At 49.2% G+C, this 24,072-nt stretch overlaps 1 protein-coding gene across 1 annotated transcript in view; it reads left to right on the top strand.

Annotated features, from left to right (window-relative positions):
- LRRC75A (leucine rich repeat containing 75A) overlaps window positions 1–22,804 on the top strand; it is a 96,085-nt gene extending 73,281 nt beyond the window's left edge. Inside the window, exon 4 of the mRNA XM_037374631.1 lies at window positions 19,702–22,804. Within this exon, the coding sequence (XP_037230528.1) occupies window positions 19,702–20,287 (586 nt within the window). The 3' untranslated portion in view covers window positions 20,288–22,804. The remainder of the gene's footprint in view (window positions 1–19,701) is intronic.
- The last annotated feature ends 1,268 nt before the right edge of the window (window positions 22,805–24,072 follow it).

Here is a 24,072-nt window from a genome sequence, read left to right as displayed (position 1 = left end):
ATGATACCTCGAGGTGTTTGCTGCAGGCCAGCGGGTTACTCATGGGCTAGCAGGGCTCCAGAGGGCACGGTGTCACGACCTTACTGCCCAGGAGGGGTTTGCTGGGACCAGGCGTGGCTCACGGCATGGTTGCCTGTACCTGTGTGTGCGAGGAGGGATGCTGTGCCGCGTCGCACACAGCCCAGCACCTCCCAACCCTGGCACAGGCTTCTAGAGAGGCGGTCAATGCCCCAAGCCTCTTGGTGTTTAAGAGGCATTTGGACAGTGCCCATAATATGAAGCTTTAATTTTTGATCAGCCCTGAAGTGGTCCAGCAGTCAGACTAGGTGATTGTTGTAGGTCCCTTCCAACTGAAATATCCTTCCCTTTTCCCATTCCGTTCTACTCTTTGTTCTGTTCTGTTCTGTTCTATTCTGTTCTATTCTATTCTATTCTATTCTTTTCCTATTCTATTCTATTCTTTCTTTTCCTATTCTATTCTATTCTTTCTTTTCCTATTCTATTCTATTCTATTCTATTCTTTCTTTTCCTATTCTATTCTATTCTATTCCATTCCATTGGCATATAATGGACTTGTCTGAACAAAGGAGCATCCCAGCCCCTGCACCAAGAGCATTTATAGCATGTTCGTGCTTCGCAGCCTCAAGCCTTGAGCTCCAGGCATTGCCACCAGTGCTGATAAATCCCAGCAGGCAGGAGGGCAGCCCCAAGGTTTGCTACGTGGGGTTGGTTTAACACTGACCCAGCACAGCTTCCTAAGCAGCGTAGGGCATGGTGGCCATGGGTGACCACAGCCGTGTTTCCTCTAAAATCTGCTTGGTGTTAGCAGCAAGCATCACTCTGCTGAAGCAGGGGTGTGGCGGAAAGCTGGGTGTTCGCTTGCTGCTTTGGCTGTGGTGATAGCTGGACAGATGAGGTGTAGGGCAGATGACTCGGTGATCGAAGAGGCCAAATCCTGACACTGCACATAGAGAAAAGCCTTTTTTGGCAGCTGATGAGGAGGCACTGAGCGTGCTGCTGCTTGCCGAGAGTTCACAACCACAGGAAGGGAGCACAGTGTCCTTTATCAGAAAGTACCATGGCTGCCTTGGGACTCTTCCAAGCCTTCACGACACAGGTATGCAAACAGATCATTAGCAGCTGAGCCTGGGCCTGAATTTGCAAGCTTTCAGCAAATCTGGGGAAAACAAAACATAGGCAAAGTGTGGTGATGCAGCACTCAGAGCGCGAGAGCCACACACCGGCTGCAAAGAGATTTTGTGCCACATGAGGTGAGACGAGCATCCGTCTGACCTGAAAGCGTCAGCTGGGGGGCTGGGGCTGCCAGTCGCTAGCAGGGGTGAGCAGTCAGCTTTGGCCATTTGGGAGAAAGGGGCTCAGCAGCCGAGTCTGATTCTGGCATCTCGGATGCGTGAGGTTGGAATCGAGGTGATTTGACTTGGAAATAGGGAATTTGTCTCGGCCACCGAGAGCTGGCTGCTGGAGGCAGTGCCCCTTTGCACAGCAAGTGTCTCTTCTTTCTCCTGCCTGAAATAACTCCTGGAAGGGATGTTTTGTGAGAGTGCAACAGCCAGAATTGATTTTGACTGGAATGCGAGTTTGTGTGTCGTGTCCTGTGTCCCCCCCCCAGCTGTAAAGCATTGCTCGAGGTGGTCAGAGTCGTGCCATGCAGTGGGGCATGATGCCCTTGGGTTGGTATCTCCTGGGTTTGGATGCTTTGCTGGGCAGCATTGAGGATCTCTCATTTACGGCATTACAGAGTGCAGGAAATGCAAATGTGTGGTCATTATCCTGGCGACTGGTTAGCAGATTCAAATGAGATGCATCGCAAATGTTACGATCCAGGTTTCTGCCCCGTGTTGGTTCTGATCTCTGTTCCTGTGATACATCCAACCTACTAAAGCTGTTGGTGCGTAACCGGCTGCCTCCCCAGCTTCACCCACATCACCCAGCATCAGCGCATCCTGGCTTGGGCAGTCTGTCCCGCTCCTCTGTGCGGCTGAAGGGTGACTGCTGGTGAGCTGGGATGGGTGGCACCTCACGGCTGTTGTTTTGCTGATGGAAAAATTATCCCTTACAGCTACCTGAATCGTGGCAGGGCTGCAGCTCCTGCCTGTGTGCCAGCCCTGCCACACCTGGCTTAGTCGGGAGGAGTCGGCGTTAGCGAAGACCTGCTTTGTAAGCTGTGGGAGCTAAACTGTAAATAATGCATGCGTATTGAAATACCACCCGGGTAGGTGCTACGGGGCAAGCTGTCGCATTGGAAGGGGCTTAAGGTTTTCTGTTGACTTGGTAAAATGAGCCTTTACCCTGCTCGTTGCCCTCTGCAAGTTGTCTGGGTTGCTCCAGAATTTAAAGCAATTGACTCAAACTGCGGAGTACAATTTTTTACCCCCCTCCGCTGATGAATATTGACCCTGACAAATCCTTGAATTGCCTTTGCCCTTCCCTTGTTGAGCAGATGAACTGACAGCCAGGTGAACCAGAGAATATCCTACAGCAGAAAAAAATGGGAGGCTGGGAGGAGGTGATTTAGAGCAGCAGGACACCCCGTCTTACCCACTGCCTTCTCCCAGCTGGCTCACGCTCTTGCTGCAGCCTTGAAAGCTTCAGGTGGTCGCAGGCACTACCTGTGACTTAAACCCTCGGTTTCAAGCCACCCTCCTCCTTGTCCTCCCTCTCTCTTTCTCCAGCTGGACTAAGGAGTAACCCAGTAGTTTTTCTCCCCTTGGAGGGACCATCCATCCTGCTGGCACCGCTCCCCTCCCACCTCCTTGCACTTTTGCTGTGGTCCCCTAAGTACGTTTTCTAGTCCCATGCCTGATTAGAAAAGGCCTTTGACTATGAAAAGTGTGGGGGGTTTGGGGTTTTTTTTATTATTATTATTACTACTCCACTTCCTCTGCTTCTGGAGGGAGTGGAAATTAGATTTGCTTTTGACACACGGCGGCGATTATTTAAATCTATCCTCCCAACCTGGGCTGCTGTGTGGGGAATCAACTAGCAGAAATGGTTATTAAATGAGGGCATCAGCTGGTGAAGTAATGAACCCACACACACATGCGCTTCCTCCCCGCCTTGGAAGTCCTCCAGACACCCCATGATTGTTTGCCTTGTGTAAAACAGCCGCTGCCTTACTCCTTGTTTAGCTGGTGAGGTCTGCACAGGGCTGCTCTCCTGCCACCGTGCGGGAAAGGCATCGCTCCCCCAGGCAGCGGTGCCCATCTAATTACCAGCCAGCCCTGGCACGGCTGTCACCCCTGGCTATATTTCCCAATTAGAAGAATCAAGCTTTATGATAAAGCTTTGATAGAAGCTTTCTAAATTTCTTTCCAAGCCCTTTCACATCGTGCATCGTTAGCGGTGGTAAATGAAGGCGTTTAGTGAGCTCATCCATCACTTCGACTTGGGGTTTTGGCTTGCTGTCGGGGTGAGTTTCCACCTCCCACACCCGCTGCTGCTCTCTTTGAATGAAAATAATGTTTTAAAATAGCAGTGCAAAGGAGGACAGTGGTGGGAGCACTGGCAGCATTGCTGCTCCTTGCTGCCATGGGGAGAAGGGCTGGACCGAAGTTTCCAGCACAAAGGTTTTGGATGGTGGCAGCTGGGCATCAGGCATTTCAAAGGGGCACCGAGGCATATTTGGGCTGGATCTGGGTGGTTTCTTTGTTCTTGTGCATTGCTGTGGGGCTGGCAGGAGCGGGAGAGCCTGTGGGGGGGGTGGGACCGGAGAAGGCAGCAGGCTCTGCACGAGGAGATGCGAGCAGCAGGGTGCAGGTCACAGCAGGGCTGCGATGGAGCACAGCTGGAGCTTTCCTGGCACAGGCTCCTGCATCCCAGGCCCAGCCTAGCTGCATCCCTGGTTGTTCTGGTTGCTCCTAGGCAGGTGTTTCCATCTGTCCCCCAGTAGCCTGGCCCCGAGGTCCTGGCTCACCCCATGGGTGACCCAGACAGGCTTGACTCATCCCCTTCCAGTTTGACATTTCATCATCAGATGGGGTAAAGTCCTTTGGCTCACAGGTGACAGGGTGGAGAAAAAAAGCCCCTTTTGGCCATGGGCCAAGTGTCCTGCCAGCGCTCAGGGAAGCGCAGAAGGATCTTTTGCATCTCAAAAGGGGCTGGTTGGCACCTCCAAGGAAAGGGAGCCCAAAGCGCAGCGTGCAGACCCTGCCCATGCTCACGGCTCCGCGCTGCCTTTTGCCTGTCTTGCCAGCATGGGCAGCCTGTGTTCTGACACATCCCAGTCCCGGAGAAACGGGGCGTCCATCCCCAAGGCTGGTTTCTTTCATCTGGCAACATGTTGCCCAGGGTGGCAATATGCTCCTCCAGGAGTTTCACCCCCCCCTTGCCCAGGGTTAGCACCAAACTGGTGAGATGAGGGGTTTTTTTGTGGGGGAGCCATCGTCATGGGCTGGCCTCCCTGCGTGCCCAGTCTCTCATGAAGGTCACTTCTCACCTTGCTGTTGGGAATGGGGATTATTCCTTGGCAGTGTCTTGGCTGAGAGAAATGCCCATCTGGACTGTCCCCTCCCGTGTTCCCCAGTTTAACCAGCTGTTGGGTCATGCCGGCCACTGAGTGCTAAAACGCAGCTCATTATTCTGAAGATGATGAGTTAGAGACGGGGTGGGGGTGGGGGGTGGAAATACATATATATATATACGTGCATGTGTCCACATAATACAGACAAATTGCTTACCTTGGGAAATTTGTTGTTGGGCTGATCTCTCCAGCATCGCTCATTCCCCTCTAACAGCCAGCTGGGAGCACAGCAACAAGAAACCGCATCACTGATGGGTACAGAAAGTGGAGAAAAGGGCAAAATGTGTGCATTGGGGCAGCCGAAGGGAGAGGGCGATGGGTTTGTAGGTTTATTGATAGAGCTGATAATGGGACCTGGCTCTTAACAGAAAAGCAAGTAGGTTACCCAGCCAGTCAGGGAGAATTCGGGGCAGGTTTTTGTGGTTTTCCTGCTTGTCCGCACAATTTGCAGTGCCGTAGGGGTTCAGGGAACCGGGCGGCAGGGATGTTTTGCTGCTAAAAGCGGCGTATAAAATTCCCTTTTTGTTATGCCCAGCTGAAAAGGCAGTCTTGGCAGCGAGCTTCACCTCCGATATCAGCTCTGTTTCCATCTTTCCAGGGAAGAAGAATGCCAAGATGCCCAGTGTTAGCAGGGAAATAACCTGCCAAAAGCCATGAAGTGCTGGGCAAAGAGGGATTTTCTTTGGGCAGTTAAAGACGCTCGTTGCCTGCTTTCTTTTGTTTGGTTTTGCAGCCCCAGAAATGGTAGCGGCTGTTTCTGCTGACCCTGTAGAAGGGGGGCGGTCTATTAAAATGAAATGGCTTTGTGAGCAGGTAGCAAAGCTGCAGGAAAAACCATGCCCAGCAGAAAAAGGAACCTATAGGATGTAAATAAAGCAGGTTCAACCCCCTGCTCCGAGCAACTTTTTGCCGTACTTATAAAGAAAGGAGGATCCCTATTAAATCTTCTCGTTGGGACACAATATGAAAAAGCTACAAACCCCATCGCTTTTTCTTTTGGAGGCATGAGCAGAGAGCTAGTAGTGGATCAGGTTGTATCCTGTTACTCCTCGTTTGATGAAAGCTGAGGTTACAATGCTCGCTCTGTTCTGCCGCGCCGAGTGGGACCCACTATTTTTTGTGCACGTTAATGTAAAGCAGATTGGGTCTGCCAGCACGGGGAAGGCTTGTGGAAGCAGTCTCACACCAGTCAAGCCTCATTAGCTTAACACTGCCTAATTGCTGGGGGTCTCGTCCCTCCTTGGGGTTGTATGCCCCTGCAGGGAAGCAGGACGGTGACGGTGCAAGGAATTTCTTGGCCAGTGTAATGTCCGTTTATTAAAAATCACGTGGAACAGAACTTTTGTGGCTCGATAGCTGTGCAAGTTGCAATTAAAAACGGATAGCCAGGCCAACCACCAGGTGAAAGGCATTCACCTCGGCTGTCTCATCTCTTCTTCCGTCGGGCAGCCGGTTCCTCTTGCAGCCAAGACCTTCTCGCTGCTTGGCTGGGGGGGTTCCTGCCACCCTAGGCATGGTCAGACACCAGCCCCGTAGCTATGGGATGGCTGCAGGTTCGTCCATCCTCTGCCCTGCGGGGGGGAAGTGGTAAGTGTTCCCCCAAAAACCAGCTGTGGGAAACGTGTCCGCAGTCGGGCTGAAGCAGAAGTAGGTTTCTTTGATCCACCTGGGACCCATGTCAGGATTCCGACCCTCTCTTGGCCATTGGAATGCCGGGATGGCAGCGGAAAGGGCAGGGCTTTGGCTTGAAGTGGTCAGTGTGTCAAAGATCGGGGGAAACTGGGGGTGATACCAGCCCCCAGCCCTGGAGAAGGCATCTTCCCAAAGAGCGTGAGGGACAGGCAGGGATCCTGGGAGCCGGGCTGGCAGCTGCGTCTCGTGCTCTGGCTCTCATCAGAGCAGCACAGGCAATGGGGGACCTCTGCCTGCCTAAACTCTTCCAAATGTGATCTGTACTCCAATAAAATAAACAGTTTAGGGAAAGCAAAGCCCCAGGCACAGATTTTGGCAGCTGATCACTCCCTAATTGCAGGAAAAGCAGTTGGGAGAGGGGTGGGTTTTTTTCTTCTTTGGGCTGGTTTCTGATGAGAAAACTGGGCTGGAGGATCAGAGTTGAAGTTCCCCCTCCCTGTCAAAAATCTTATTTTCTTCTCCTTTGCATTAATGGGATTCAGCTTATTTCAAGGAACAGGAAACACAAACAGCCTCTGCAAAGAGTGACCCTCCAGCCTTCAGCGAAAGCCTGGTCGGTGTGACACACGCGCTTCTCTGCAGATACTCCTGGTTTATTTTTTTGCTCGGCAGAAGCAACCCGGAGCCAATGCCTCCCAAGCTGTCCTGCCTGACCGGGTGCGTTTCCCCCACCCCAAAGCCCCCCCGGCCCTGGAAAGGGATGGAGATAATTAACAATAGCCCTTTTCATCTGCAAATAGACAAGATGTGTCAAAACTCATTTATTTTTCTCTAAAATTTGCAATGAGGGGGACGGAGAGGGAGCAGCCACGCTGTCCCACCCTACATTGGGGGCCACAGCCAGCCTGCTGGTGGGGTCATTCCTTGCAATGATTAAGACACACCAGTAATGAAACTAAATGAAGAATTCCAAGCAGCCAGCCATCCCGGTTATGCAGAAGGGGCTGGAGCCCCGGCCAGCGCTGCCTTGCTGTGCTCCATCCATCCCCACGGGTCTCCTATCCCTCACCATCACAGCCCGTTCCTCCTGCCCCTTCCCGTTTTCCTCCCCTTCCTTTCAGCTCACCAGGATGGAACTGTTTTAAACGCATTGGCAGCAAATTGTATGGGTTTGTGAGCAATTTACTAGTTATTGCTCTTCCTGTGGCCTCTTTCCTTTGGACACTGAGCGCTGCAACTCAGTTCAAAGGTTCTTTTCCCAGTCAAACACATCAGCTGCCTTTCTCTCTGGCGGGGAGCTGCTCATGTAAATCCAATAGCTACTCTCAGGTGTTTTTTATATATTCAATCATAAAAGTCCCTTTCCAAGAGTCTTTTCAGCCTTTTTCCCCTCCCCCTCCGTGTCAGAATTTAAAGAAAATGTTGTTTATTTATTGCAAACCATTGTTTGTTATAATGCAAACTTGAACAATTTCTCATTCTGGTCCAATTCTCTTCCAGGAGGGCATTTACAGAAGCAACAATCCCAACATGTTGTTTTCTTTTAAATTCTTGTTTTTCTGTTGGCACTTGTGCAGATTGCCTTTTCTACAAATGCATGTTATTAATGGGGCGTCAGCTGCAGTTTCTTATTACATTGGAGTAGAGTTTGTTGGGAATGTTCCAGCATGGTTTCCCTATAGGAAAACACAGATTTCTTGAGAACAAAATATGTCGTAGGAAGGAGTATATAAATACATTTCATTTTCGGGAGGATGGGGGAAGAAAAATGGAGTACTGCAACAGCAGGATATTTACATTTTTTTGCAATGCGTTAAATAGAGTTAAATAGCAAAGCATTTTGATGGATCCCAAATGCTTATTTTTAGAATTTTGTTTAGCAGAAAATAAAAACAAGTTGGGAAAAATCCCTGTTCTTGTAACACATAAATGGTTCTCGTGCAGAGCAAAAGACCATCGCTTCACTGAATGTTTGAATCTAGCCTCCTCGGCTCTGGACGATGATGAGGAGCTGGCTGTGCAGCATGCAAATGAGAGCAGTTCTTCTGCTTGATTATCCCTATTGGGGATATTTGTCAAGTTGCTTCTTCGGATAACACTACATTTTCTTGTGTGTGTGGAAGCTTGTTGCTTTGAAAGGTTTAATTGGGTCTTTTTACTCCATACCACTGGGATGCTGTGAAATTCTGATGACGCAGCAACCTCACAGCTGTAGAAGCAAGAGCAGGGAAGAGCGGTTTGGTGATGGAGCTTGACCATGGGAAGGTGTGGGTGCTCTTTTGGTCTATATCAGATGTTTGGTTTGGTTTAACCTTCTCTAGGACCTTCTCTAGGGGTTGTTATCATCATAGGGCCCCATCGGTGGCTCTAAGTCCCCAAACATCCACCAAGCACAGCTGCTTCTCCAGCAGCCTGGGCATGAGCCCCAGCAGCTGGACCCAGATGGACTTTCCTTGAGCTCCCAGGTGGTGGATCTCTGACTTCCACTTGGCCAGTGTTAGTGGGTCAGATTTATGTGGTTTGGACTGAAAACCAAAAACATTATACTTTTTTTTTTCCACTTCCCTTTTTAAATTCATTTCAGCCACTTGTTCACCGTGTCTGGTTCCTTTCTGTATACTGCTATTTTTCTCCTCAGCTTCCAGAATCCGTGCAGCCTTTGCACGTCCCACAGCCCACGTGCCCGTGGAAGGCAGTGCAGAAGCCAGTCCCTGCCTGCAGTTTTTGCCCGAGCTGCCTGCCCTTCGTTCCCCGTGGTTTCCCCCTTTCCTCTGTGCTAGCACAGGACTGAGGCACGTCAGCCTTAGAAAGGGACCAAGTATTGCTTTGCCAAAGTGCTTAATGCAAAGAAAATTGCGGTCCTTTATTTCCCTTCCTCGGAAAGATGCTCTAGGGTGGAATTAGAGTCATTCTGGGAGGTGTTAAGAGTAAATTAATCCACCCAGCCCCAAACACAGACTCTTCTCTGTTTTATGTTCTTTCTCTTTTCTCTTATTCTTTCTCCAGTCTCTTCTTATGCACTCTGTTTCCCCCAAAGAGGTGCTGCACCCAAAATACCAGATTCCTTCCTCCACCCGCACATGATTTGCAATATTAGTGTGCTTAGGTGTGTTTAGAGCCGGATCTGGGTCTTCAAAGCCTGAGTGCAGCTGCCCAAAGCCACCGCCAGCTCTCAGCCCGTGTGCCGTACCCAGCAGAGGAGCTGAGGGCTGTGCCACGAGCAGGACATCTGATGGCACCGGTGACATCTCATCCCTTCACCACACCAGGGATGAGGCAGTGACTGGTCCCCTGCAAGGTGGGAACCCATGTGCAAGGTGCGGCGTGTGAGCTGTGTCCCTGGCTTTGGGGTGACGTGGGGGCTGGTAGGCACCAAGGGCTGGGTGATGGTGCTCTCTGGTGGGTGGCTCTTCATTGGACGGGTTGAGATGATGGAGTTGAGGCTAGTGGAGAGGGTCAGCAGTCACCCAGGGGAAATTTTTCTTATTACTTGTATCACGAGCTTTTAGAATTTAATAGGTGTCTGTGGAGACGTTGCACAGGTGTGGATTAATATAGTAAACAAATATAAATCCAAGGTGCTTGACTTCATCTCACCATGATAGGAAGGATTTAGTGGTCAAGATCTTGATGATGCCAACGGTCCTTCTACCACCACGCTGTGGCCAAAGCCACGAGACCCTTAGTTCTCCTGGTGCAGGGGCTGGATGCTCTTGGGTGCACAGAAATGACTCTTCCCATCAACTACCCCATGCACTTCCCAAACTGTATGCCTGGAATAGAGAAGGAACAGGCCTGTGGAGCTTGGTGTGGAGCCAAAGACAATTCAGTGGGGTTTGGAAAGGAAAGATGTGTAAACAAAGAGCTGTTCGTGGAGCAGCCGGGGCACTCGGGCACACGGAGGAGGTATGCTGCAAGCATCACACACGCAGGGACCGGCAGCATGCAACGCTGAGGATTCTGCTGCAAGGGGAAAATTCTAGCATTCCCTCCAGGTATGCACTTAAAATGCTTTCAAAAATGTTTTTAAAAGTGCTGTGCCGAGTTCCAGAAATAGCCCAGTGTTTGGTCTTGCAACGGCAATAGGAGATCCGAGTTGGGGATGTGATTCCCACAGAACATTCCCAGCAGCCACAATTATTTTATAAACGGCCATAAGAAAGTTAATTTTGATGTCACACCTCAGGGCCAAAATTAGGAGCAAACCCCCCAGATGACGAGCTCCTGCCTGAGCTATCTGCCCTTCCCACCCCCCGAGATCCCATGGTGCTCGCTGGAGGAGCCGCCTGGGAAGAATTTCGGATGGCAGGGGAGGGAAGTTAACAACGGGGATGTCCAGACTTTACTTTGAAAACTGCAAACCTTAGCAAAACTAGGAAAGCTCTTGGAACAAGGAGAGGCCAAAATAACTAATCCCCACTGGTGCTTCCCTTCTTAACAGTAAAGACTTAGGATTTTTTTTTTATGTGTTTATTGGTAAGCCTTAAAGGGGCTTTGAAGTGCTGTATTTTTATATTTATAAATTTGAAAATCCTCTTTGCTCTGAATCTAAGGCGAGGAGTGAAAACCTATTCATTTGTAAAGGTGGAGAAAAACAGACTTAACTATGCTGTTACTAAACCCCTAAATCTTTCTGTGGCAGCAAACGAGGAGCTAGACCAGCTAATGACTAATCATGGCAGCACACACACTGCAGCGCTGACAAGTTAAACTTTAGAATAAAGTAAAAAGCAATCCTGAGCTGTGGTGGCCCCATGTAGGAATCGTGTGTCTCTGAATTTTGGGGAATTTGGCAACCCCAGCTCTGATCTGGGCTCTGGCTACATTGGGTTTGGATTTCAGCTTTCATGTTTTGATGAGTGTTGGGTTTTTTCTAAAACAAAAGAGGGGAGGGGGAAATAAAAAAAGGAAAGTATTCAGCTAGGCAGCATCACAGACCTGTTGAACGGAGTTTTTTGGAACTTAACTGGGGAAATACGGTCCTTTCCCTGCCACTGGCCTAAGGAGAAGCGTTTTTGCTCCTGGCCTGTAATGCCTCTCCCTAGTTTTTATATATATATATATATAAGGAACAGCTGCAAAACACACATACACAGGCACATGCGTGTATATTTTTATATGCCCCCCCCACCTCCTGACACAGCCTTTGGACCCTTCAGGGTCCCAGGGCCGTTGATGTTCACCAGGCTGCTCACATAGGAGCAACCCCCCAGCCCTTGTCCAGGCTTTGGCGATGAAGCAAAAGGGCCCCGTTTTGGCAAATTCTACAATTTCTACAATTCCGCCCCAGGACGTAGACCCAGTTAATTTATTTACCTAAATCCTAACATGACTTTTGATGTTATCAGCCGCAGCAGTGCTATGTCCGCCGTGGACCTCCCACCAAGCCCTTGATGTTAGAGCTATCCCGCGGCTGGAGCTGGGAGGTTAATTTGAACTCGGTGTAACACTCCTTCCCTTCTATCCGCTGGGAGTTTAGTCTTTCAGCATCAGTGGGTGTCCCTTGGCTCATGAATTGAGAGATGAAGAAAGAGCAATCTATTCTCATTTTCCCTGTTTTAGCCATCCTTATTATTACATATACATCATATATCATATATGTCATATATAATACATATAAAATATAGCTATAATGTAAAATGTAGCCGTTATTATATACACCTTAGTTGCGTTCCTCATTTAAGCTAGGTAATTATATTTTCTTGTTTGTGTTCCTCCTCTGAGCCCGGGGCAGCTTAACCCTTTTGGCGACATTATTACAGGGTCTCTGCATTCGCTGCATTTGTTTGTATTCCTTCCCTCCGTTTCCAAAATACCTATTCCAGTGTTTGGCTGTCATCATTTGAAGCAGGAGTAGGGACCTGGAATTTAACACTTATCTTTGATACCATCAGTATTTCAGGACAAGTCTTTTTTCTCAAGACTTGACTTCTTTTCTGATGACTCAATACTTTCAATAATTTTTTGCTGACATTTTCATAAATAGTTTTCTCACCAGCGACAGCATGTGAATTTCTTACTGTAATTCTTCACTCTGTGGGGTTGCCTCGTCTTCATTTTTCTTGAGCTATTCCTTTGCCCTCCAAGAAAGTGGCTCAATAGTCCAATTATACTTTATTACAGGACACATCAGCATCTCCTGTGCTGATTTGTGCCGTGCTTTAGAAAAATGTCATGAGCTTATACGAAGAGGAAAGCCCTTTGTTTTAATTCTCTTTGATCTAAACCTCAATATTCTTGTTCATGGGAACGTTTTCTGATCTCATTCAATGCTGCATGCAAAATAGCTTTCGGTTCAGCACAAGTGTATATAAATCCGCATCCTGCCAAAGTGTTACCAGGAGTTTTGTGCGTGGTTGTATACCCAGTCCTATCATTAAATGGGTCAAAACCCCATATACTGTTTCCAGCTGGGGAGAAAAATCTGTGTATTCCCCTATGGAATATCCTTATAAAGTGTGAGGATGAAACCAAGTGGGTGTAACTGATCCTCCACTAAGGCTCGTAGCGATTTCTTTAATGGCAAGATCCTCCTCCGGAGATTTGGGGCCATTCTGTGGCAAACTTTATGGCAGGGATAAAAAATTTTTACAGCTGTTTGTTAACATAATATCTTCCTTACTTCCATGAGATGGTTCAGAATATCCACAGAACTATTTTTATTAAATCATTGGGGGGGGGGGGGGGAGGGGGTTGGTTGGTTTGTTTCCTGAGGGACAGACTGAGCGTAGGCTGCTGCAGAGCAGCAAACCATCCTTCAGCGTGAGCAACGGGGATGCTCTGCCCCAGTGATTTAGATTTCCTCTGCCTTTGATACAGACTGCAGATCGTCAGGGTGAAAAGGCTGTTTGTACAGGGTAGTTGATCTGTTTCAGTAGGTATCAGCTAAATCCCTCTCAAGGGGAGGATAGAGCCCTAGTGAGAAATCCTCTTTTACTTGCTGGCAGAAATTGTATGCATGCTCCAAAGTTAAAAAAAAAAAACCCACCAAACCCAAACGTGAAGCAATATTGAAAGCAGCTCAAAACAAAAAAAAAGAGCTGCCCTGAAGTTATCCCCATTCTCCCTTTGTTATCATCTCAGTTTTGCTAAAGTAAAGCCACACTAGAAGTCCCACAAGACATTACATGAAGGCAGGCAGGCAGCATCACTCTGTGCAGGGGCTATCCGTGCTGGATAAAACAAGGATCAACCCCTGGATGCTTATTTTAGCCATGCTATTAAATGGTTATCACTTATTCACAGGGATACTATGTGCTTTATTTGACAGCAAGATCCTGCTATAAGCAGCTTTGGTGCTCAAAGACTGCAAGACGGCAGTAATTTGGGATTTTTTAGGTGGGAAGAGCTTGTTACTGCGGAATCACCCTGGCCCCAGCCTTGCTACACCTTGCTGGCTGGGGCTGCTTCCAAAAAGTGATGCAGCAGTACATATGGGAGAGAAGTAGCTGCCAACATATGAATATAAATTCTTTAAAAAAAAAAATATATATATATATTTCATTAGTTTCTTTCCCAGCATTGCCAAAAAATTACCAGCAGAGAGAACGATGTCACATTAACAGCTGTCTTCCTGCCCACATCCAGGTTAAATGAGACCTTGTAAAGGGATAAGTATAGATCTTGTTAAATGGCTGTGGAGGTGTGTGTTTGAGGTTTCAGCTAATCCAGCAAGCCACGAACCGCCACTAACAGATGCTGCTGCCGCAGTGCAACAGTCCCCCCAGGCACAGGAGAGTTCAGCGAGACTCCAGATGTGCCGCGCACCAAGACATCACCGACCTACCCACCGGAGCTTGGCACCCCATCAGTTTATAATAGTTTTTGCACTGTAGGATCTGTCTTGCCAGAAGAAAAAAACCAAACCAAACCTCTTACATTAAACAAGGAAAAACAGCAGTAGCTTTGTAACTTTTCTTTTTCAAGCCCTCTTGTTCTCCTGCTACCGAGGGGTGCTCAAGGGCTGATCCCCCACCTAGGTAAGTTGTTTCTGCCAGAGCTTCCAGAGCTTTTTGCACCTAGAAATTCTGAGCTATTTTCTTAGGCTGAACAAGCTTTAAAGACTAACCTAAAACCGTTAAAATGAGGGCCCAACTCTCTGGATGAACGACGCTTAGATTCACTTTGGCAATTTTGATGTAAAGGACATCCCAGCGGAAGAGCAGCTCAGGGTCTCACCGAAGGCAGAGGGAATTTGCGTCAAAAACTTTTCTCTGGCAGATGGGGAGTCTGGGTAACTATTTGCCTGCACCTGCATGAAAAACAAAGACTAAGTTAGTAATTGTCCTGGCTTAGACTGAGCAGCCTGGGCTACCGGAGCAAGGTTTTGCCCCCTTGCAAAGCCAGGCTTAGTGCCAGTGGCAGGGGAAGGGGACGAGGGGGCAAGCCCAAGCTCTGACCCTTCCTCCGGCCCCTTTCCACGCTCGCAGTGTGGAATAAATCCAAGAACGGGTAGGCATTATCCACCATGCCCTTCTCTGCTTGGTAGTGCAGTTTGGTAACACGTTTCGTTTAAAGGTGATGTAGAGGGGTGCAGCAGATGCATCCCAGCTTTGCCACGTCTTGTGGGGGAGAGCAGCCCAGATGGGAAAGTGCTAATTGCACCATTGCACCAAAATCTAAAAAAAAAAGATCAAAATGATAGAAACTGCCTGGCCAGCCTTTTGCTAAGCAGCCTGTGTTAATAATCTTACCCAGGGCAAACCAGCAACTGAAATGTGCAGATAATAATGAAGGGCAGCAGTGACTCTCATTCATTAGCCTTTCCTCCCACCCGACCTGCCTGCTGGCTGATGTGTGTAGTAAGTCACAGGCACACACTCAGTAAACCACGATTTGCTTACAAAAAAAAAAGGTTTCCAGTGAGATTTGTGTGCCTTTGAATGGGCCTAAATCACAAGTTCAGAGCCTGCCATGGGTGATCGTAGCCTGGGGCTTCTGTTTATCAGTACGGTAAGAACCCTTAGCGAAAGGCGGCTCATCCATCAGGCTGGTTTGGTTTCTTCTCTTCAGGCCACAGCTCTTGCCAGGATGCCCAAAGCACGTACAGAGCCTCAGCACACCCAGCTGTGCTCACGGTTCCTACTGGACTGCCTGCGCCCACGTAGGGATGCTCGGTTGTAACCCAAAAAAATCCCACTGGGCTGCTTAGGATCTTGCAGGGGCAGAGCTCTGCACCAGGGCTTCGGTTTGTATTGGCTAAAGGTGTTCCTGCAAAGCCAGAGGGCTGATCCTCTTGGATCCAAGCTGGGGAGATGAAAGCACAGCCATACAAACAGCCGTACAGCCCCAGGGTGCTGCTGCTCCCTGCTTTCTCTGCCTCTGGTGCTGTATGCAGAAGGAAACTGCTTTCCCTCTGCTGCCAGCTGATTTGGGCTTGCTCTTGTAGGTCTTGCTCCTCCTGCAATCCCCCATCTCCTCAGTCCTACCTAACCATGCTGGATACATCCCTTTTCTCCTGTTTTCTGTTCTCAAGACTCCATTATTGATTTTTTTCCTTCCCCCACCAACAGACAAGACATTTTTCATACCTGGCACAGCCTCAGAGGTAGGGCTGTCTGTCAAATCGGGTGCTATTTCTTGCAAGACATCCCAGATGTTCATCGTTCTCCTCTCCCGTGGCCTTCTGCTGAGCACCGCTGGGTTTACTGTGCAGGGATGAGCACCCACAGCCCGGGGACCCTGCCCCAGCCTTGCGGCACAAGCATGGTCGTGGCAGACGGCACGGGCTGGGCTGCCCTGGCTCACTCGCCTGGTGCCGGAGCCCAGCGCCTTCTTTATGCCAGGGCTGCAGTCAGGATGATGGATTGAAATTGCCCTCAGGTCTCCCAAGTACTTAGAGCTAGAAGGTTAATAAGAAGTCAATCACTCTCCTTAATGGTGATAACGAAATTGGCCAACTGCTGCACAAACTCACATCTTTTTTTTAAGGATGAGAAATTAATTCATGCAGCTGGCATCTGGGCATTCTAGCATTTTTTGGGGAGACTCATTGTCTTCCTAGAGCCCGCAATGCCCTGGTGTCTCCTCTTCCACCTGGCTTGAGTCTCCTCCAGCCCACAGCAATGTCCCCCCAGCAGCAGCAACCGCAGCCAGGATAAGCTCCTCTTTTCAAACAGAACATCCCTGAATAACAAACACAGAGCAGCTGAGCGGCTTCTGAGGCACAAAGGGCAGGGGGCAACTGATTTCCTTACGGAGACCTTACCACTGCATCACCTAGTTAGGTGAAACTGTGATTTTTCCTTGCAGCACAGCAGGCAGGTGCCTTTCTGTTAGAGCAGGAGGGTTGCACCAGGTCATGTGAGACCATAAAGGGCTTCGGGAACCACAAAAAAATCCTAAATTTAGTTCTTTCCTATGGGGTGTTCCCTGAAAACAAACAGTTCATGTGAAACGACTGTGAGCATCACCTGGCTTTTGGATCAATGCCTTTTGCACAGTTGTTGCATCCAGCTCTGGTTTTGGTACCCGCTCTAGCCAAGCAGGTTCTGTGAAATTACCTCCCTTTCTGCCACACTGCAATACCAGAAAGCTACAGCTCAAGTGCAAACTGAAACTGGGCTGGCACTGGTGAGTGGTGAGGCTTGGTGGAGAGCTTGTTTTCCTAGTGTTTAGCCAAGCCTCTAGATGGCAGCTGATTTTAATCCCAGTGCTTATCTGCATCCATTTCTTCCTTTAATAAGATCTTCAAAAGAGAAGTAAAACCGAAGTACTGCTAAACGGACTGTGGAGCATAACCCAGCATCACCAAGAAAATGTCAAAAGACATCTTTCACCCCTGCCAGCCTCCCCATCACAACCTGGTCAAGATTTGAGAGATGTTTCCAGTCTAACAGCACCCAGGACTTTGCCTGCTCTCACCCCAGCCTGGCTGGGTCATAGCCACGTCTCCAGAGCCAACCTGTGGCCATGGGCACCCGCCACATGGCTTTTGTGCCATTCCAGAGCGGGATTTGGAGACTCTTAACTGGCACACAACCCCTGGGCACGGATCTTTGGAGTAAAGCTCTCATTTTCCCCCTTGTTTGAAATAACAGCCTCTGGGCAGTCATTGCTCGTGGGCAGCGTGGGAAAACATGCCCAGAGGAGACAGCAGAGCAGCATCTTGGCCCTGAGTCACACAATCATAGAATCATTTAGGTTGGAAAAAGACCTTTGGGATCATCAGGTGCAATCATTACTCCCAGACTGCCAAAGCCCACCACTAAACCATGCATTGCATCTACACGTTTGTTAAAGCCTTCCAGGGATGGCGATTCCACCACCTCTCTGGGCAGCTTGACCACCCTTTCAGTGAAGAAATTTTTCCTAATATCCCATTTAAACCTCCCCTGGCACAATGGAGGCTGTTTCCACTTGTCTGGCCGACAGCTTAACCCCAAGCACAAACGCAGCTGCGTTCTCAACCGGTGCACACGCGTCCATCCACCGGGACACCCCGGCAGCCCTGCCATGGCTTGTCCTGTATTTGCTGCTAAAACCACCCTCAGCCCTGTTAAACTGGCCTCGCTGACTGCACCAGTGCCAGCCCAGATGGCCTGCCGTGCTATTCGGCAACCGGCTCAAAGGCAGGCAGCTAATAATCCACAGGGATACGACAAGCAGACACATGAGGCACTGCACATAGCACCGGCCCCTCGGCGGAGCAGACGCGCGTGGCAGATCGTCCTCCCTACGTTCACAATACCATGTGCAACACCCAGATCTTTTTGCTCTCTGGATGACGACAGAGCAGTAAGACTAGGCAGAGCGCTCAGCTAGCGCCCGTGCACGCACGATGGCAAGGGCCACCCCGCGCGGCAGCTCCTTGCTGCTCTCCCTGGCTCTTTGCCAGCACCCTGAGACACGCTGGCTTGGAGCAAACTCTTCAACAATATGTTGGAGCCATTTCAGTCTTCCTATGATGATTTAGGAAAGTTATTCTGATGATGATTTCAGAAAATACACACGCACTACACACACACACATATATATATATATACACACACTTACCTGCAGCCCCCCCTGCATTTTTTTTGAGGCTTATTTCCATAGGAACTGCAGGAATTTCACTCCTCCTCAGCTTGCAAATCTCCAGCACATCAAGTGGCCGTGGCAAATGTCACGTTCCTCAGTGGTTAATCGGGTATTGATCAGTCAACAATAAAATGCTTTGGTACTTATAAATAACCTTCAATTCCCTCCACCTTGCCTTTATTCTAAATTACCCCCCCTCCCCTCCCCAGTCTAGTGGGGAGCTCACATCTAAGTTACTCCCCCCAAGTCCAGTGGGGAGCTCACACCACTTGCAAGGTGGTCTGTGTCTGTGCATTAATTACAAATCAAAGCTCAGCACAATTTACAGCTCTCTAGCTGTGATCCTTCTGTATTCCCCAGGTAAAACCCTGACACTTACCAGCTGCCTGCACCCAGCCCCAGCTCACGACATGGGGCACACGGTGGGACCAGCTGTGAAGCATCCTACCATGCCATGGGCAGCGGAGGTGGGGGGTTTGCTCGGCGGCAGGCGGTGCTCAGTAGCTAAAAAAAGCAGTGTTAGGTGCTGGTTTGCATTTCCAGCTGGAAAACCCAACAGGTGCTGGGCAGAACCGTCGTTCCTCAGCTCGGGCTGTAATGAAAGGCAAAAGCATTTTTTGCTGAGACGTGTGTCACTGCAGCAGATGAGATCTTTGAGGCTCACCAAGTTGATGTGAGCAATTAGCATGCGTGAGGCTCCTTCAACCTCCTAATTCACTCGGAATAATTCATTTAGCAAAAAGTCCTCAGCAACACTAGTCTGCCAACAGGTCCTCCTTGTAGATGTGTTCTTTGATTCACTTTAGAAGATAAATTGACCTGTGAAACTCCAGTCTAGCTAATGCTAATGACTCTCTATAGGGCCATTGTGAGAATTAATTTATTTATCTAAGGATTTCTCCATCATGCTCGTCTCCTCAGCAGCTACACTGAAGAGACATAATAGATCTAACACACTGGAAATACTAGATCAAATCAGCCGGCCCTGGAGGTGTCTATCCTACATTTGCTGTCTTGGGATGAAGTCGTTCTGGCTTGGGTCTCAGTTTCCCACCTGTTCAAGCGAGAGGACGAGCACGTGCCTCCCTGCTCAAAGAGCTTCACAATCAGCAGTGTGAGAAGTGTTACACCAGCACCAGCAGTTCCTGCCCACCTAAGCAAGGGCTCCCTCGCCCTTCTTTGCTCCTTTAAAAAGCAGCAGGATAGCCTCTTTATTCCGGGGTTTTGCAGTGGCTGTAGAAAAGAACTCTGCACTGTTTCTGAATTAGGGGTTTTAAATATGGTCTCCTCGTTTCTGGCCATCTTCTATCAATAAACAACAGCCTTGAAATGTCTCTCTGCCTCCAAACTTGACAGCCACACTCCTGGACTCTACAGAAGAGATGGTTAGCCCCAACCAAACATCCTACCTAAATAACCCATGTTCTTGAGCAGCCAGAGAGCCCAAAGCGATGGCACCAAGCAGAGACATTCCCCAACATTAACGTCCTTCTCCTTTTCTCCCCCTGCAGTTTGAAAGCTGTCCTGATGGGCAAGCCTCAGGACAACACAGTGGACTTGTCAGGCATCCCGCTGACGCTGAAAGACTTGGATCGCGTCACGTCCTACCTCCAGCACAGCTCAGAGCACATTGACACGGTGGAGCTGTGCTTCACGGAGCTGACAGACGACATGCTGCTGCAGCTGCTGCCGGCGCTCTGCGTGCTGCCCCACCTCACCACCCTCTCCCTCAACGGCAACCGGCTCACCAAGGCCATCCTACGGGACCTCACCGAAACCCTGAAGGATCCCAAGAAGTTCCCCAGCGTTACCTGGATCGACCTTGGCAACAACGTGGACATCTTCTCCTTGCCGCAGCCCTTCTTGGTCAGCCTAAAGAGACGATGTCCAAAGCAAGGCAACTTGCCAACCATTCTGGAGTTCGGTGAGGGTCAGGTAAGCGATTTGGAGAGCCAGGATGGCCTGGCCGAGAGCCAGGAGGACCTGCGAGCTGGGCCAGGCAAGACTGACAACACAGGCTTGCAGCAGACAGATAGAACGGTCGAAGCTGGGGAGCTCCCCAACTCGGACCAAGGTGCTGCAACCCCGCAGACATGATGTCCAGCTCCGTGGCTCTTGGGTGGGCACGGTGAGCAAGGGTGACTTCAAACCGAGACCTCAGCGCTGAAGGTACTGGCAGAGGGTCGATTCACATGGTGGGATGCTTCGGGAGCCCGGACTGCTGCCTTCCTCCTGTACAATGAATGTCAACTTCTCTCTTTTCAAAGAACACAAAAAGGTTATCGTGTCGAATACTTATATTTTACAAAAGCTGGCCAGGTATTTTTAAACATTAGTGATGTGCTATGCCTTTTAACCTCTCAAAAACGCATCTCCAAGGTGGTGTCACACAAGACCCTTAGAAGAGCACAAAAGGGGAGAAGAAAGGTGCCCAGACTTTGTAAAGAAGGGCTCCCTTTCCCTCGCGCTGGATCTAGCCAGATCGCAGCTGCTCTCCTAGGCATGATGGACAGACAGCAGTCACCCCAAAGAGGACTGCCACTGAGATAAACCTTAAATCCTTTCCAATCCTGACTTCAGGAGTTGCTGATGAATAGCATATCTGCTGAGATACAACAAAAGTCCGATCACGCACTAACCAGGGGTGTTTCCCTTCATATTGTGAGCCAGCCTGCAGGGACAGCTTTGCTTTCCTGGTGCGAAGCTAAATCCCAGCCCGCAGCATGCCTGGATGCTGCTCTCGCTCTCCAGCCTTACTGAAATCAGGCTGGCACTTGTGCCTGCCCAGTATTTATTCAGATGTAAAATCCAGTTTCCCACTAGCCGTGCTGCTGGAATAACTCCAGAGCGTTTAACGTGGTACCTGGAGCTTGCACCAGCGATGCTGACAGTATTTGATCCATTTTGAGACGCGAGCCACAAAATCTGGAGCTGGGGCTCAGCTCAGGTTCATCGCTGTTGATGACAAAAGAGACTACAATACTGAAGGTTTATAAAAGAAAAAATAATCCTGGGGTTCATCCCTGTATCACTGCCGCTGAGGGCAGACACAACCAGCTGGAGATGTAAAGCCTCCGAAAGGCTGTTGGGACACTTGGCTGTGTCCGTTGCCCCCTGGACCAGAAGTCCTTTGTTTTTAAAATGTTGTTTTGTTTTTTTCTAAGAGACAGGGGTTTGATTTTATTTTCTTTTTGATGGAAAATGGATCACCCCAGAGCAGCAGTGCTGGACCATGCACTTTGGCTTTTGAACCAGAATTTCGTCTGATCCTCAACCTGGGGGAGGGCAGGAAAGCGTGAAAACTTCCTCTCCCTTACCTTCAAAGGGCCAGACCTGACTCCCTTTGCGAAGAGGGAGCCCCTTTCTGGCTGTTCAAAGCCCATTCCCCCGACCAGCTTTACAGCATCGTTTTTCTGGCTCGCAGCGGTGACTCTCTGGCTTTGCTTTTTCTGGGTGCAAACGCAGTCAGACTTTTGGTCATCTCTTTGGCTCTGTTTGGTTAACACCACTGCACCGGGAAGCTTTTTCCAGCAGCGCTTCACACTGTTGGTGGTTGTTTCTCCTCCGTACGCAAGTAGGTAATTTAGAAGAAACTCTGCTACTCGTTTTAATACATTTGGCAACATTCAGTATGATTTGCATGTATCCAAGCCTTTTTCCTTTGTTTGTTTGTTTGTTTTTTAATGCTAACTCTTTCCAACAGGCATGAAAAAACTTTGCAGTGAATAAACTGATCTGTTTGAAATAAAGGAGCTATCCGTAATCAAAATAAATGAAAATGTTTAATAAAGACCCAGCGTTGAATTTTTTCCTCTCTACAGGTTAAATGCCCAGCTGGCATCCCAGAGCACCCCAGCAAAACCGACAACCGAAGGAGCTGCATTCTCCACGGTGCTTAAAAAAAGGGTCGCTAGAGAAATAAATAGCCCCGTTTATGGGCTGGGTTCTGCAGGGTGGGCAGAAGGTGGACACAGAAGCATTATAAAAGCATCTGTTAAATTTTAAACGTCGCCAGTGTGCAAAACTAATGGGGGAGAAAGGAATGCTGAGGACAGTACACCGCCCCACGGGTTTTCACCTCTTCTCAGTGCACCGAAGGGAATGGCTGTTCTTTGCAGCAAGGATTCCGTGGTCCTGGATCTTTGTTCCAGCACCCAAACCATGGCATGGGACAGGACACGGGTGGGAAGAGGTTCATTGTAACTCCCAGCAGACCTCTCCTGCAGCACTTGGGGACTATTTCCACCATTACTACAACTTTAAAAAGGTACCTTTAGTAAAGGTAGAAATTAAGCAAGACATGATACACCAGGCTGGCCGGGTCTCGGCTGCATCCCTCACCATCAGCCCATCCCTGGGGGAGGCTGCACTTCTCCCCCCTCCCCCTGCAGCCACATGCAGGGATCTGCTTGCCTGGGGCAGGCTGCAGGACTGAGTTAATATAGCACATATGCTTTGTCCATATGGAAAGGTTGCCAGGCAGCATACAGAGCCTGTGCCTACACCCAGGGCAGGCAATGTAGCACAGGCAGTAAATCCACCATCACTACTGCCACACAGACACACCGCCCTGCTGCACCAGGAGATTTGGTAACTCCATGTATGGGGATTTCATCAAAAACAAGATTCCTCCTTACAAACAAGAAAACTTCAGCAATTTCTTCTGTAAGAGGTCAGGCACTGGTTTGCTCAGTACCTCAGTACTCAACAGTGGGCTCCTCTCCTTGTGCACAGGTCAGACCCCTCCATCTGTTTAAACTATTTAAATCACAAGCTCCTTGCTGCAACCTTTTTATTTTCTGCAAAGTATTTGCACAGGAACCGGCCATCCCGGGCCTTAGCATTCGTCTGGACCCCCCGGTTTAGCTGTGCAAATTCATAAACCAGAGGCACTTTGCTTTTAGAGTGCTGCATCACTTAGTGATGCTTTGCACGCTCAGTTCCCTCACCAACACAAACCACCCAGGAGGTTGCTCCTGCCACATTTCCCTTCCAGCTGAGCTTCTACCTGCTGTGAAACACATCAATCAACTGGGAAATATTTTGCATTTATCAAGCTCTTTCTGCACAGGGCTACCAGCAGCTCACCAGCTCAACTTTTGGCTACAGAGGGCTAAACATAAGGCTCTGTCCCTAAGGCTGACGCAGATGTGCTGCAGATTGGGACCTCATCCCAGCCATCCCCCTCTACTGTGAAATGCCGTGGTTGGATCCCTTGTGTGATCATCCAGGAGCATGCTGCAAAGGATGAGCCTCCAGAGAAAGACCCCACAGCCCTGTGCAGATGTTGCACGACTTGAGCTAGCTCCGCTGGTACAGAGAGGCTGTGCCGGTATCTCTGTGCCCAGTGAGGATGCAGCCCTCGTGAGAAAGGGAAATAACTAGAAAGGGCTTTTTATTGTACATTTGTGCATGCTGAAGCATGCAACCCAAATTACTGACTTTCACAGGCAAAGAAAAAAACCCCACAGCTCTAGTGGAGACAGTTACTCAGTTATAAAAACAAAGAGGACTTTAGCTAATCAGTCTCTTCTTCACAGTGTGGATTAGGTCAATTAGCCATTTATTGCACTTCAGGATGATGATCCTGTGGTCTCAGTGAAGAGCGGGGTTTTTTTTAAGAAAGCAGCATGAGGTTGCCTCCCTTTCCAGCTCATCAGCATCAGAACAAGCCTGGAGCTCACTCCATGTATAATCAATGATGTTCCCTGTGCTACATGGGGCTGCTGCTTCTGGCCAGAAGCTTTTAAATGGCCCTAGAAGAAGGATTCAAGTACTGAAAATCACTGCTGTTAGAATATTAAAGTTGGCTGAGGTCATTTCTTGTCAAAGGGGGGAGAAAACGGCCACCAGAAAATAAAAAAGTGCCTAAAACGCCCAAG

Source organism: Falco rusticolus, chromosome 1 (genome assembly GCF_015220075.1).
Source record: "Falco rusticolus isolate bFalRus1 chromosome 1, bFalRus1.pri, whole genome shotgun sequence".
Taxonomy (NCBI): Eukaryota; Metazoa; Chordata; class Aves; order Falconiformes; family Falconidae; genus Falco; species Falco rusticolus.
This window is presented reverse-complemented; position numbering and strand designations above follow the sequence as displayed.